This window comes from Molossus molossus, unplaced genomic scaffold (assembly GCF_014108415.1).
Source record: "Molossus molossus isolate mMolMol1 unplaced genomic scaffold, mMolMol1.p scaffold_m16_p_1, whole genome shotgun sequence".
Classification (NCBI taxonomy): domain Eukaryota; kingdom Metazoa; phylum Chordata; class Mammalia; order Chiroptera; family Molossidae; genus Molossus; species Molossus molossus.
In genome coordinates this window covers 125,975,131-125,990,991 of record NW_023425344.1, presented here as the reverse complement: position 1 = coordinate 125,990,991, position 15,861 = coordinate 125,975,131, and the positions used below count along the sequence as shown (strand labels likewise).

Here is a 15,861-nt window from a genome sequence, read left to right as displayed (position 1 = left end):
GACTTCTGAGATGGAAAAAAAAGCATATTCTATTAATGACAGTTAAAAAGATGTACAGTAATGGAGTAAAATAGTTTATTTTGTTTACAATTTAACTTTCTAGTAGGATAAAACTTATACTGATAAGGTTTATCTTCTATCTGGAAAGACCCCATGTAGAAATCATTAAATTAAATTGAAAACATTAATACGAAAGTTTTTCCTGGATAAAAGTTAGACTTTCTTCTTTAAGTAGCTGGGGAGCTGCCAGACAGATGGTCAATTTTTGAGTGCTTCTATTTGAGAGGCTTGTTTATCAGAAAATACTTAGTGCTGACAAAGCTAGACACACCTTTATATTATAGTGTATTCAACTTAGTGGCAAAATTCATACTATATCATATTATAAAGCAAGTATATTCTGCCTTGAGAATCATAGACTTTATGTAAAATAAATAACCTAATTTTATCACTCATTTATATTACAGGGCTTAAAATAATTATCAAGGAGACTTTATTATAAGATTCAAAATATTCAAAATTAGTTTTTTAATAAACTAATTTCTAGCCCTGGCTGGTTTGGCTTAAAGGTTAGAGCGTTGGCCGGCAGACCAATGAGTTGCGTGTTTGATTCCAGTCAAGGGCCTGTACCTGTGTTGTGGTTCGTCCCCTGGTGGGGTCATGCCGGAAGCAACCAGTCCATGTGTTCCTTTCACATTGATGTTTCTCTCTCTCCCTCTCCCTCACACTCTATCTGAAGATAGATAGGGAAAAAAAATATCCTTGGGTGAGGACTAAAAAAAATAATAAATTAATTTCCCTAAAACATTTTTGCATTTCTTCCTTGTTAATGTCCATATCCGGTGAGCAGAGGAGGTGCCTTATGTTTGGGGAGTTAGGACTCTGCCACTAAACTTATTTCTCAAAAAAATAAACCAGTACATTTGGATGACAGAAATGAGTATCAAAGATAGGTAAAAACAGAGAAATGTTTCAGATAAGACCTTAATGTTTCTTTGTTTTTATTGTCTTTTCAGACAAATGACCATGGAAACAATTGAATCTCAGCAGGATGGAAGTGTAACAGATTCTGTGGCAGAGAGAGAATCTGCATATATGCAGGCCCAGCCTGGTCAAAATTCAGTCCCTACTTTAGCTCAGGTAAATTCATTGTAGGCAAATAGGCAGGCACTGATGAAAGTTAAATGATATCAAATGAGAATTAGGTTTAGATTCTGTTTTCTTGCAGTTTATCTTAAGTTTGTCTTGTTCCCTGGTTATCAGCCATTCTTACCAGTTTGTTTTAGAAGAGAATCTACGTAATCGAATTACTTTTGCATTATAACAGACACTTTGCAGTACTCCCTCCACCATTATGCAAAGGAAAAATAAAAACCTCTGTACAATATGTAATCCTCAAATTATTAGAGATGGTTGGTATTTCCAAATTGCTATAGTTTTATACTCTTAGCTATAAACATGGCAGAAGTCTTACCATTTTCCCAGTATATAGTTGGTTGGATCTTTATTTTCTTTTTACTTAAAAGAAAATAAACTTTTAACTAAACTTTGTCTTAAACTTTAACTGAAGTCTTAAACTTTGTTTTTCAGCTCCTAAAATTTATTTCTGAGATATCTATAAAAATATGTAGTAAAAACAAACTCATGTATTTATTTAGTTCTTCAAATATTTATTGAGTGCCTCCAGTATCTAGGCACTATTCTAGATGCATAGGGACATGTGGTTCCTTACCAGAAATATCTCTGGTTTAGTGGGATAGATGGGTATTTGAATGATGTCAATAAGATGTACAAAACCACTAAAATACAGAGGAGGAGCAGCCAGTTGACTATGTGTGCTTTGCAGAGGATTTTACTTTGGAGCTAGATGTAAAGGATGTATAGGAGTTTGCCAGGTGGGTAGGGATAGGGAAGAAAATTCTAGTTCAGGGAAGGCTGTGTGCAGTCAGAGAACTACAGGTACTGAGGCTAGTGTCTGGGCTGGGAAGTGGAGCTGGGCAAGGTCAGGAGAAGGTTATATACATTTGAGAGTATAGAGTATCCTGTATTCTAGATAATTTTGAAATGTTTTCCAGTGTTCACTGTGTTTAGAACACTTAGCAGTTGTGTGGAGGTTGGTTGGAAGTCAATGAGCCAGTATTGAGGATACCATTTGGGTAGTGTGGAGACAGAGTAGCAGGGAGATTTCCATAGTATCTTTTTTTTTTTTATCCTCACTCGAGGATATTTTTCTATTTATCTTCAGATAGAGTTGGAGGGAGAGAGAGAGAGAAACATCGTCACAAGAGGGTTGCCTTCTGCACGACCCCGACCAGGACTGGGGACGAACCACAAACAAGGTACGTGCCCTTGACTGGAATCAAACCCATGAACCATTGGTGCGCAGGCTGACACTATTAACTGGTGAGCCAGACCGGCCAGGGCTCTATAGTATCTTTTTTTTTTTTTTTTTATCCTTACCCGAGGACATTTTTCCATTTTTTGTTCAGGTAGAGTGGGAGGGAGAGAGAGGAAGAGAGAGAGAGAGAAACATCGACGTGAAAGGGACACATCGAGTGGCTGCCACCCACACGACCAACCAGGGCCAGGGACAAACTGCAACCAAGGCACGCGCACTTAGCGGGAACAATCCCAGGTCTCTCTGGACCGCAGGCCGATGCTCTAACCACTGACCAAAACCGGCCAGGGCTCTTTTTTTTTTCTTTATTGTTGAATGCATTACAGATGTTCCTCATTTTTCCCCCATTGACCCCAACCATCTGACTCCCGCCCCCCTCCCACCTTTTCCCACACTGTTGTCTGTGTCCTTTGGTTATGCATATAAGTTCTTTGATTTATTTCTTCCCACCCCCCAAACCCCCTTCCCTTTGAGGTTTGTTAGTCTAGCAACCAATTTGTACTTCTTAATCCCTTCACCTTTTTTACCCATTTCCCTCTCCCCCCTCCCATCTGGCAACGAACCAAATGTTCTCTGTATCTATGAGAATGTTTCTGTTCTGCTTGTTTATTTTGTTTGTAGATTCAATTGTCAGTAGATATGTATTCATTGCTATTTTGTTTGTTCATATATTTTATCTTTTTCTTCAAAAAGACCCTTCATCATTTCATATAATAACAGTTTGGTGGTGATGAACTCCTTTAACTTTTTCTTGTCTGGGAAAGTCTTTATATGTCCATCGATTCTAAATGACAGCTTTGCAGGATAGAGTAACCTTAGTTGTAGGTTCTTGCTTTTCATCACTCTGAATATTTCTTGCCACTCCCTTCTGGCCTGCAAAGTTTCTTTTGAGAAATCAGCTGACAGTCTAATGGGAACTTCCGTGTAGGTAACTAACTGCTTTTCTCTCACTGCCTTTAAGATTCTCTCTTTGTCTTGAACCTTTTGCATTTTGATGATGATGTGTCTTGGTGTGGGCCTCTTTGGGTTCATCTTTTTTGGGACTCTCTGTGCTTCCTGGATGTGTATGTCTGTTTCCTTCACCAACTTAGGGAAGTTTTCTGCCATTATTGTTTCAAACAGGTTTTCAATTTTTTATTCTCTGTCTTCTCCTTCTGGCACCCCCAAGATGCGAATGTTGGCGCGCTTGAAGTTGTCCCAGAGGCTCCTTACACTATCCTCATTTTATTGGATTTTTTTTTCTTTTTGCTGTTCTGACTGCGTGTTTCTTGCTTCCTTATATTCCAAATCGATGGTTTGCTTCTTGGCTTTACCTACTCTACTATTGAATCTGTGTAAACTATTCTTAATTCAGATAGTGCCTCCTTCATTTCTGACTGGTCCTTTTTTATGCTCTTGAGGCCCTCACTAAGTTCACTGAGGTTCTCACTAAGTTCATTGAGTATCTTTATAAGCAATGTTTTGAACTCAGCATCTGTTAGGTTGTTTATCACTATTTTGCTTAGTTCTTTTCCTGGGGTTTTGTTCTCTTCTTTAATTTAGGACCTGTTTCTTTGTCTCCTCATTTTGGCTCCCACTCTGTGTTTGTTTCTATGTATTACTTAACGAGAGGTATGGGGCCATCTGAGACCAGATGCTGCTTGTTTGAAGGAATTTAGGAAAACCTGAAGCAGGATCTAAGACAGGCCAATCTTATCGTTAAGCAATTGGCAACAGCTTGGGTGGGCCTGAAAGTTGGGTGGGGCGGGGCCTCGGGCAATCACCAGGGCGGGGCAACCAGTGTGAGCCAGGTTTCTGGGGTCCCAGATATGGCAGTTGTCTGCCGCCCCAGGGAAGGGCTCACCAAAGGAACAAAGGCCTATGACAGCATGATTGTCCCTGAGAAAGCCTTCTCTCCAGCCCTCGCTCCAGTGCCAAACAGCTCAGTTCTTCCCTGTATGTCTCTGGTGCCCTTTGAGCTGCCTCCTCTCCAAGCTTAGAGGGAGTGAGTCCGGTAAGTCTGTGCACGGGCCTTTTATGAGGAACTGCCTGTCCCTGCCAGTTTGGCTCAGCGGTTGAGTGTGGGCCTGCATACCAGAGAGTCCCGGGTTTGGTTCCTGCTAGGGGCACATACCACAAAATAAATAAATAAATAAATAAAATAAAATAAAATATAATAAATAAATAAATAAATAAATAAAAATAAGAGGAGCTGCCTGCGACTCCAGCCGCCTCAGCCTCCTTGAGCCTCAGTTCCTGTTGGTTTTTCCAGCCAGAAATTATGGGGACTTCTCTTCCTGGCACTGGAACCCTGAGCGGGGCGCCTGGTGTGGGACAGGGACACCTCAGTCCTCAGAGAAGACCTTCTTAGCCAAGGTATTCCTCTTGATTTTTATCCGCCACACATGGGTGTGGGACCAGGCAGTCTGCCTCCACCCCCCTCCTTCAAGTCTCTATGTGGCTGCTGCTTTAATTCCATAGTTGTAGGATTTCCATTCTGCTTGATTTCAGACGATTTTGAATGATGATTGTTTTGTAGCTTAGTTGTAACTTTGATGTGGTTGTGGGAGGATGCAATACTGCATTTACCTATGCCGCCATCTTGACCGGAAGTCCTGCACAGTATCTTAAAGGGAGAATATAAGGGGCTTGATATCTGACTAGATGGCCCTAGAGGCACACCAAGCACTTTCTGGGTTGTCTCAGGGCAGACTGGTTCCCCTTTCGTTCTCTCCCAAGAATAGGTGGGCCCCATGCACCCATCCTGCTTCTCTTACGTCTTTTAAGCTCCTGACACCCACTTGCTCCCCAGGGGTTTTATTCTCCCAAATATTCTGTGGAGCTGCATCTCCCTGGCAACATCCTTTTTTGTTACCTTGGAAGCCTGGCACACAGACCATTGCTATTTAAGAAAACAAAACAAGCCCAGCTGGTGTGGCTCAGGGGTTGAGAGTCGACCCATGTACCAACAGGTTGCCAGGTTTGATTGCCGGTCAGAGCACATGCCCAGGTTGTGGGCCCAATCCCCAGTGGGGGGTGAGCAGGAGGTGGCCAATCGATGTTCTCTCTCATCGATGTTTCTCCCTCTCCCCCTCTCCCTTCCTCTCCCTAAAAATCAATAAAGAAAAAAAAGCACCATTACCGAAAAAAAAAGTTATGCTCATTGTAGAAAATGAACTATTTATTATTATAAAGAAGAAAATAAAATCTGTCCTTAATCTTAACATTAAGAAATATAATCATTGTTTGCATTTTGGTGTATATTCTTTAGTCTTCTTTATCTAAGTAACATAGAATGCATGTATATTTTTCATGATTTTAGGATCTTCTAGAGTTTTTATGATTCCTGATCTGTAATTCTGACCTTCTCTGCTGAAGTGGTAGTCTACATCAAAGCTTCCTTCTGCCTCCACTTCCCTCCCTTTAGGAACTGGCTTACTGGCCTCCACACAGGCCTATTCCCCAGCATTCTGGGCCTGCACAGTCAAAACAATAGATCTCCATTGTCTAAAGATGGTAATTTGCAATTCTGAGGAACTTCAGCCTTAGTGAACCTCAGAAGTTGCTAAAGAAGTCAAATAATATGAAGTCTGCCAAATAACCTTGGATTTATGAGGTTTGGGAATTGAAGAGGAATCCAGTGAACAGAAGCTAGGTTGTGGAATAAATAAGAGGGAGAGGAAGTGGAAATTGGAAGTATAGATTGTTCAAGAAACTTTTCTGTGAAATAGCAGAGGAAGATGGGTCTGTGAGACAAAGAAATATACTGGGATGTGGGCAAGTTAGAAGTGTTTTGAACAAAATACAAGGGGCAGATAAAGGCTTCCTTCTGCCCCCACTTCCCTCCTTGGCTTACATCACAGAACTAGAAAAAGCCTGTGGTTTACATTTATAATCCTAAACTTCTTCCTAAATCTCAAATCTATCAAATGTTGATATTAAATCTAAATAGCAAATTCATGGACTTGTTTTATTGTTCTATTTTTATATATTTTAAATATTTGATCAAAAAATAAATTATGGGTTTTATCTTTCACATACTAAGAATGTTAAGAAATTAAGACATAGGGGAGAGGGAAGAGATAAAGCAAAGAACTTACATGCATATATACATAACCAGTGGACACAGACAACAATGCTGTGATGGGGGGTGGTGGGATCGGGAAGAGGGTGTCAATGGGCAAAAAAGGAGAAACATCTGTAACAAAAATAAATTAATTAAAAAAAAGACATAATCTGTGTGCAGATTCACTGGTTTGGTTAAATATGAATTATTCTTGATTTCATGTATGAATCATGATTTTTTTTAAGAATTAGGACATAATTGTCAGCTGTCAAAATTTTCCAAACAGCCCTGGCTGATTTGGCTCAGCGGCTAGAGTGTCGCCTTGCGGTCTGGAGAGACCCGGGTTTGGTTCCCACTAAGGGCACGTACCTCAGTTGTGGTTTGTCCACAGCCCTGGTTGGGTTGGGTGGGTGGTGACCACTCAATGTGTCCCTTTCACGTCGATGTTTTTCTCTCTCTCTCTCCCTCCCACTCTATCTGAACAAAATATCAAAAAATGCCCTTAGGTGAGGATAAAAAAAAAAAATTCCAAACATAATTATCAATTTAGACTTTTGTGATGCCTGATGTTATTCATTTTTGAGTATTCATTATTATTATTATTGTTGTGCAATATTATATAATAGAAGTTTTAGGAAATCAAACTGAACTTTTTTTTTTTTTTTTTATCCTCATCCGAGGACATTTTTCCATTTTTTGTTCAGGTAGAGGGGAGGGAGAGAGAGAGAGAGAGAGAGAGAGAAACATCGACGTGAAAGGGACACATCGAGTGGTTGCCACCCGCACGACCAACCAGGGCCGGGGACAAACTGCAACCAAGGTACGCGCCCTTAGCGGGAACCGAACCCGGGTCTATTAGGACCGCAGGCCAACGCTCTAACCGCTGAGCCAAACTGGCCAGGGCCAAACTGAACTTTTCATTAATCCTATAATGTTTGCCAAAAGTGACTGACTCTGAATAATTCCTGATGTCATTGTATTTACTTGTCACTTATTCCATTTTCTTCAAACTAGAGGACTGTAAATTCCCAGATGTTTTAGATTCAATTCAGTTTTATATAAAAAAGAATTTATGATACTTTTCTTTTTACATGCTCAAATTATCATTAAATAGTGTGGGAACAAAAGGTGTGACCAAAAGATTCAGTTAGTTTGATCCTTTGCATCTGGTCATTTGACAGTAGTGTTGCCAGTGGAAATGGGGTCTTTTCACAGAGTCACAAGAAAAGCATTTTGGAAGACCTGTGTGTGAGAGGGTGAGATGTAGTGGTAAGATTTATTGGAATTGAAATAGAAGGCTGCCCCAGGTTCCTAGTGTCTCCTCTCCCTTGGTCCTATTGTCTTTTATTTTAGTTTATTTTTTAATTCTTACCCGAGGATATTTTTCTGTTTATCATCAGATAGAGTGGGAGGGAGGGAGAAAGAGAGAGAAGGACAGTGAAAAACATCGATGTGAGGGAGACACATCAACTGGTTACCTCCCAAACAATCTGTCCAGGACCAGAGACAAACTGCACCGGAAGCACGTGCTCTTGAGTGGAATGGAACCCGCGTCTCATTGGTCTGGGGGGCTGACTCTCTTACTGCTAAGCCAAACCGGCCAGGTCTTCATCAAGCCCAGAAAAAAGGCCAGAGTCTACAAATTCTGTGCAATTGGTTCAGTCCATGTCAAAGCTTAGTCCAGTTTAGCCTTTATTCCTGTCTGGCTAGTGTTGTTTCTATCCTCTACCCCCAAGATCCAGCTGGCATTGTGTAGATGTACCCAGGCTCGCCCTTGGATACCCTATGGCTTCCAGGCCCTGGGCAGCTGGTGGTAGGCCTACATGGCTGCAACTGAGAGATAACATGTGAACAAATGCATGTTAGAGGCCAGAGAGAGAGAACTTGCCTTTGTTAAGTTTGGATTATATTGTCTTGGGCTAGAGAAGGACCAGGTGCTCTTTCAAACTAAACAGTCAACTTTCCAATCCTTCATGGGCTGGTGTTTGGCCCTCTCCCTAACCAGTCCCATTTCCTAGATCTTTCTGGGTTCTGTGTCCCCTATCCAATCCGATCCTTTTTCTAGGCTAGACAGACAGGCTTCTATGGTGGCCATCTTGGGTCCTACTGCATATGCCTCTAAGTAGAAGTACCACCCCCTGTGCCATCTTGGCATCTACTGAGCATGAGCCCAGTAGAGGAATTTCCCCTTTATTATTTTACCTGCCCCTCACCCCCACCCCAGCCCAGTCTGTCCAGTGGACCAATTGTACTCTGGGGAGATTGGAAAGCTGGCCCTTTCTCCCTACACAGGGGAGAGAGAGGTGTTAATCCCCTGGAGGGGCAGTGCTGTCATCCCCTGAGGTGTCTGAAGCTGTAACTTTCGGGCCTTAATCAAGCTTATTGTCTGATTCACCTCCCTAGTTTATTATGCTTAATAATATGTGATTCCCTTTACTTCCTTCCTATGTTTATACCTAGCTATCTACTCTAACAGTAGTAGTTTTGAGTACCATTGCACTTCCAAAGCATCTGCTAGTCAAGTTTACTCTGCAAGTCATCCCATTTGTGCAGATCTGAAAACTTGAGCTTGCTCTTGGCCCTCAGGCCTCTGTTCTGTTGACTGATTACGGGAGGCAGTAGTGAACTCAGGGAAGCTAGAGTTTTCAGTTTTTCTATTTTATAACTTCGCAGCTACAAATGGAGCCTTTCCCTTCTATTTGTATTCAAAGGTAAATAGAAGTCACCCATGGCAATAATATGAAAAAGCTAAGCAGGAGTTGCCATTGAAGGGACCAAAGTTCTGCCACCTAGAGGGTGCATTTTGGAATATTGATTTTAAGCTGTTTATTAAGAAACAAGACTCAGAAACTTTCACCATCTCCCTTTGCCTGCCCAAGAGATAGAGGAAGAGAAACCTGCTTCAGGAAGGCAATTTTAGGATGCTGCTTAGCCTAATTTGAATTAAGTGTGGTCAACTGGAGGGCTTTCAGACAGGCACCTGTTAGCTAGATATTCTCTATATCCCATTGTTTGAGTCACCTAGCAAGGATTTTCTGCCCTGTGTGTCCTGCTCCTTCTCAACTACCTACAAATTGCCCATTCTTGCTTCTCAAATCTAGTACCCTGTCATTCCCCCCCCCCCCCCACCAATTTTTCCTTTGTCCAAAAATGTTTATATACCCAATGCCTCACTGTCTTTGGAATTTTTGTGGATTGATCATGTCTATGTGAATTCCCCACGTGCATGTACTAAACTTTGATTTTCTCTTGTTAATTAAATTATTGGCCCAGCCAGAAGAACTTAGAAGGTGGGGGGGGGGGGAGTATTAATATTTTTTTTAGCCCCTACATCATAAACCCTAGGATGGCAAATAGTTGAGGTTAAATATTGTAATTGGCTTTCTTTCCGCAGTTTTTCTTTAAATGTTGATTTACTTTTAATTAAGCTGGTAAGCACTACAGGATCCCAACCAGGACTGGGGGACCAAACTGCAACCGAGGTATGTGCCCTAGACCAGAATAGAACCTGCGACTCTTTGGTCTATGGCCAATGCTCTAACGTTGAGCCAAACTGGCCAGGGAAATTAAGCTGGTGTCTTATTTGTTAAGTGTATGTGTTGATATATTAAGACTAGATTTCATCTCCCTATCCCCTAGAAAAACTCTTGGTAGTAAATTGGACAGTCTGTTTTAAATAACCAAATGAGGAGGAAACCCTTTCCAAAAGCCAAAATGTTGAAAAGCAAAATTACTACATATAAGCAGTTTTAAAATAGTCACACTTACATTTTCCGGAAATAATGTAATCTTTAAATGGGTAATGGGAATTTAAAATTTGTTTTGTAATAAAAGATTTCAAACATATACAGAGTAAAATAATGTACCCTTATATATTATAAACTTAGTAATTTTAAAAATTTTGTAGCACTTATCTAACTTCTTTATTTTTCCTTATGTTGAAGTATTTTAAGCAGCTCTGTAGGTCTCAGACATTATATCATTTCACTCTTACTTCTGGATAAGGAACTCTTAAAAGATTATGGACATTATCTTATATAACCAAATGTCATGATCATACCTAATAAAATTATGCATTATTCCTTTACGTAATATGCAGTCCATTTCCCATTTATCTCACAAATGTATTGCACTCTGAAAGCAGCAGTGATGACACCTTGAATTTTTGTTCTAAGTTTCTTGGGAATTGATAATGCTGCCACTGAGATCTGGGTGGGTGAGGCAGTCCCCATGGAGCCACTGAAAAGGACATGCTTTAAAACTATCTTTCTGGAGCTTCTTTCTTTGTGACTGCTGATTGAACCTTGGGCCTGTGTGTGACATCTCAACTCTGAAAGCTCAGTAGCTCTTCTTTGTGAATGACCAGTTCTCAAGGTTTCAGAAAAGAGAAAAGATGAAAGGGGCAGAATCACAAGTCATAGAGTTGGATGGAGACCCTGAAGATCATCAAGGTCAGAATCATGCTTTGAGAGAATTAGTTCTAATGTAAAATTTAAACTTATGGATGACCTACATATTTTTGGAAAGTAGGAGACCTTAGGGAGCAGAGAAAACCACTAGGGAATGTTGTTCTGGGATAATATTCTGCTAATCTTTCTTATCCTCTCTGTTATAAATGCAAACAGGATATAAAGAAGCACCTCAGAATAAAGCAGGCCTGGCATGCAGTATGATTGAAGTGGGAATAATTTAACAAGGCTACATTTTAACGTATGAGTTTTATGTTTTCCATTTCAGTCTGGTGGAAAATTGAAATAACAATCTAATTGTTTTGGTGGTCCTAATTAGGACCAGGAAGGAAGTGGATGGCTATCAGAAAACAAAACAAACCCAAGCAACATTTGCTATTGATAATGGCTTAGCAACATCATATTTATATATTAAAAATGGCCTGTGTTGTGTTAGGTTGATTTGGGATAGTTTACTGTTATCTAAGTTAGGTCTAGTTTAAGGTCAGTGTTTAATTAAATCTTGTTTTTTTTTAAACTTCAGTATGTTAATTCCCTTACTTGAGGGATTCTTACTGAAGGAGAAAAATGTTCCTCTTAAGATTTTGAAATATAAATTTATACTTTATTGTTGACTTTCTTTTCTTTTTTTATTTTTATGTATTCCTTCCCTGGGCTGTTTTTCATTTCCCTAATTTAATTTTTTAACACAGTATTATATTCACTGAGAATTATCTCTAAAAATGAACAAAAGATGGAAGAAAAAGTAAAACAGTGATTTTTTTTTTTTTATACTCACCCGAGGACATTTTTCAATATTTTGTTCAGATAGAGTGGGAGGGAGAGAGAGAGAGAGAGACATCAACGCGAAAGGTACACATCGAGTGGTTGCCACCCACACGACCCAATCAAGGCTGGGGACAAACTGCAATCGATGTATGTGCCCCTAGTGGGAACCAAACCTGGGTCTCTCTGGACCGCAGGCCGACGCTCTAACCGCTGAGCCAAACTTGCCAGGGCAAAACAGTGAATTTTTTTCAATAACTGTTATGTCTGCATTATATGTTGTTCCTTAGTCAGCTAATTCAAGGAAGTATACTGTTTTGAAATGTAACTCATTCTTGAAGGTAATTCAAGGTTTAAGGGACATTAGTAAAAGTAATTATAAACTATTAGTATTGGTGATCATTGTGTTCAATTTGGACAAGAGTTTATTATATACCTGTGCTTATATTTTGAAAATTTTGTATTTAATAGTTAATAGATTTTGTTAAAGGTTAGTTTTTGGCTTTAGAATGCACTTTATGTGAAAGGTTAAAGTCAGTGGTTTGCAGGCACGCAGCTCCTCTTAAAAGGCCCACATACAGACTTACCTTGAACTCGCTCCTTCTGGGCTCCAGTGTTGGGGAGGCAGCTTGAAAGGCACCAGAGACATGGGGAAGAGCTGTGTTGTTTGGCATTGGGGCGAGAGCTGGAGAGGCAGCTTGCTCGTGGACAGTTGTGCTGGCAGAGGCCATTGTTCCTTTGGTGAGCCTTAACCTGACAAGGCCGGCAGAGGGGCACCATATTGGGGATTCCAGCAACTTGGCTCACACTGTTTGCCCCACCCTAGTGTTTTCCTGAAGCTCTATCCCACCCAACTTTCGGGTCCACCCAAGCAGTTTGCAGTGGCTTTCCTATAGGAATGGCCTGTCTGGGTTCCTGCTTTGGATTTTCCTAAAATCTCTGAAACAAGCAGCATCTGGTTTCAGTGAGCCCCATACCTCTTACTAAGTGGCACCAGGCCCAGCACTAGAGATAGCAAGCCTTGGTTCACACCTTGGCCTTGCCTGGGCACTTTCAGGCTCAGTACAAGAAGCAGCCATTTGCAGATAGCTTTATAGCTAATGCCTGGTGGCTCTGGGTAGAACACAGGCAGTGGCTGATTTTGGCCTGCACCTCCAGGGAGGCCCACACACCCAGTAGACAGCTTCAGACCATATTGAAGCACCACCACCCAACCACCTCTACTACCTAGCCACCTCCACAAGCGATACACTCAAGGAATGGACTCTGTGGGTACCAGAGCCCTGATGAAGTAAGTCTTGCTCTGTGTGGTGGGCCCCTGCACAGCTGATCATTTAAGGTAATCAGAGGTCAGTGAATAGTGGACACAGCCCGCTCTTGCAGTTGATCAGCCTAAGTAAAACCCTCCCATTGATGTGCCAACAGCAATCAAGATTCAATTACAACAGAAGGGTGTAAAGTCCACACAAGGGGTGCACCTTGAGGGCCCAGCTGGGTGACCAGGGAGGCTGTGCCACTGGACCCTACAGGACACCTACTGCAATAGGCTACCCTAGGAAGTCTAGGAAACAGCAACTGAAACATGTCCCAAATGAAAGAACAGAACAAAACTCTGGACAAAGAACTAAACAAAATGGAGATCAGCAATCTAACAGATGCAGAGTTTAAAACACTGGTTATAAGGACACTCAAGAAACTTAGTGAGGATCTTCAAGAATGCAAAGAAAGACCAGTCAGAAATGAAGGAAATACTAACTGAAATAAAGAATAATTTACAGGGAATCAGTAGTAGAGTAGGTGAAGCTGAAAAGCAAACTATGGATTTGGAATATAAATATGCAAAAAGCACCCCATCAGAACAGCAAAAAGGGAAAAAAAAATGAGGATAGTGTAAGGAACCTTTGGGACAACATTCACATCATGGGAGAACTGGAAGGAGAAGAGAGAGAACAAGAAATTGAAAACCTATTAAAAAAATAATTACAGAAAATATTCCTGAACTTGGTGAAGTAAACAGACATAGACCTATAAGTCGAGGAAGCACAGAGTTCCAAACAAGATGAACCCAAAGAGGCCTACACCAACACACATCATAATTAAAATGCAAAGTGTTAAAGAGAGACTCTTAAAAGCAGAAAGAGAGACTTCCGGTCAAAATGGTGGCATAGGTAAATGCGGTATCGCGTTCTCCCACAACCACATCAAAGTTACAACGAAACTACAGAACAACCATCATTCAAAACCACCTGAAATCAAGTTGAATGGAAGTCCTACAACTACGGAATTAAAGCAGCAGCCACATCCAGACTGGTAGGAGGGGCAGAGGCTCGAGGGGCAGCTGCAGCGTGATGGGCTGGTCGCACACCCAAGTGTGGTGGATAAAAATCAGGAGGATACCTCGGCTGGGAAGGTCCTTCCTGAGGACTGAGGGGTCCCCATCCCACACCAGCTGCCCTGCTCAGGGTTCCAGTGCCAGGAAGAGAAGTCCCCACAACTTCTGGCTGGAAAAATCAGCGGGAACTGAGGCTCAGGGAAGCTGATGCAGCTGGAGCCCCAGGCAGCTCCTTAAAGGGCCCCGCGCATGAACTTATTGGACTCTCTCCCTCTAAGCTTGGAGGGAGGCTGCTGGAGGGGCGCCAGAGACATACAGGGAAGAACTGAGCTGTTTGACACTGGAGCGAGGGCTGGAGAGGGAGCTTTCTCTGGGACAAACGTGCTGTCAGAGGCCTTTGTTCCTTTGGTGAGCCCTTCCCTGGGGCAGCAGACAGAAGCCATATCTGGGACTCCAGCAACCTGGCTCACACTGGGAGCCCCGCCCTGATGACTCCCTGAGGCCCCGCCCCGCCCAACTTTCAGGTCCACCCAAGCTGCTACCACTTGCTTAACCTTAGGATTGACCTGTCTTTCATCCTGCTTCAGGTTTTTCCTAAATTCTTTCAAACGAGCAGCATCTGGTCTCAGCTAGCCCCATACCTCTCGTTAAGTAACACACAGAAACAAACACAGGAATGCAGCCAAAATGAGGAGACAAAGAAACAGGTCCCAAATGAAAGAGCAGAACAAAACCCCAAGAAAAGAATTAAGCAAAATGGAGATAAGCAACCTAACAGATGCTGAGTTCAAAATACTGCTTATAAGGATGCTCAATGAACTTAGTGAGAACCTCAGTGAACTTAGTGAGGGCCTCAAGACCATAAAAAAGGACCAGTCAGAAATCATGGATGCACAGTTAGAATTGAAGGAGGCATTAACTGAAATAAAGAATAATTTGCACAGCTTCAGTAATAGAGTACGTAAATCCAAGGAGCAAACCATCAATTTGGAGTATAAGGAAGCAAAAAATGCCCAATCAGAACAGCAAAAAGAAAAAAGAATCCAAAGAAATGAGGATAGTGTAAGGAGCCTCTGGGACTACTTCAAGCGTGCCAACATTCGCATTTTGGGGGTGCCAGAAGGAGAAGAGCGAGAACAAGAAATTGAAAACCTGTTTGAAACAATAATGATAGAAAACTTTCCTAACTTGGTGAAGGAAACAGACATACAAGTCCAGGAAGCACAGAGAGCCCCAAACAAGATGCACCCCAAGAGGCCCACGCCAAGACACATCATCATCAAAATGCAAAAGGTTCAAGACAAAGAGAGAATCTTATAAGCAGCAAGAGAAAAGCAGTTAGTTACCTACAAGGGAGTTCTCATAAGACTGTTAGCTGATTTCTCAAAAGAAACTTTGCAGGCCAGAAGAGAGTGGCAAAAAATATTCAGAGTGATGAAAAGCAAGAACCTACAACCAAGATTACTCTATCCTGCAAAGCTGTCATTTAGAATTGATGGCCATATAAAAACTTTCCCAGACAAGAAAAAGTTAAAGGAGTTCATCACTACCAAACCGTTATTATATGAAATGATGAAGGGTCTTTTTGAAGAAAAAGATAAAATATATGAACAAACAAAATAGCAATGAATACATATCTATTGACAATTGAACCTACAAACAAAATGAACAGGTAGAACAGAAACATTCTCATATATACAGAGAACATTTTGTTGGTTGCCAGTTGGGAGGGGGTTAGGGGAATGGGTGAAAAAGGTGAAGAGATTAAGAAGTACAAATTCATTGCTAGACTGACAAACCTCAAAGGGAAAGGGGTTGGGGGGTGGGAAGAAATAAACCAAAGAACTTATAT

The 15,861-nt window shown here is 41.4% G+C and overlaps 1 protein-coding gene across 15 annotated transcripts in view; it reads left to right on the top strand.

Annotated features, from left to right (window-relative positions):
• CREM (cAMP responsive element modulator) overlaps positions 1-15,861 on the top strand; it is a 122,700-nt gene that overhangs the window by 37,457 nt on the left and 69,382 nt on the right. For 3 of the 15 annotated variants that reach the window (XM_036273479.1, XM_036273558.1, XM_036273549.1), the window contains exon 1: positions 997-1,140. The exons of 7 other annotated variants lie outside the window; for them this stretch is intronic. In XM_036273479.1, coding sequence (XP_036129372.1) covers positions 1,021-1,140 — 120 coding nt within the window. In that variant the 5' untranslated portion in view covers positions 997-1,020. Of the gene's footprint in view, positions 1-995; positions 1,141-15,861 lie in introns of those variants that run through there. 5 more of the 15 variants (XM_036273494.1, XM_036273486.1, XM_036273502.1 and 2 more) reach the window with 4 other exon arrangements.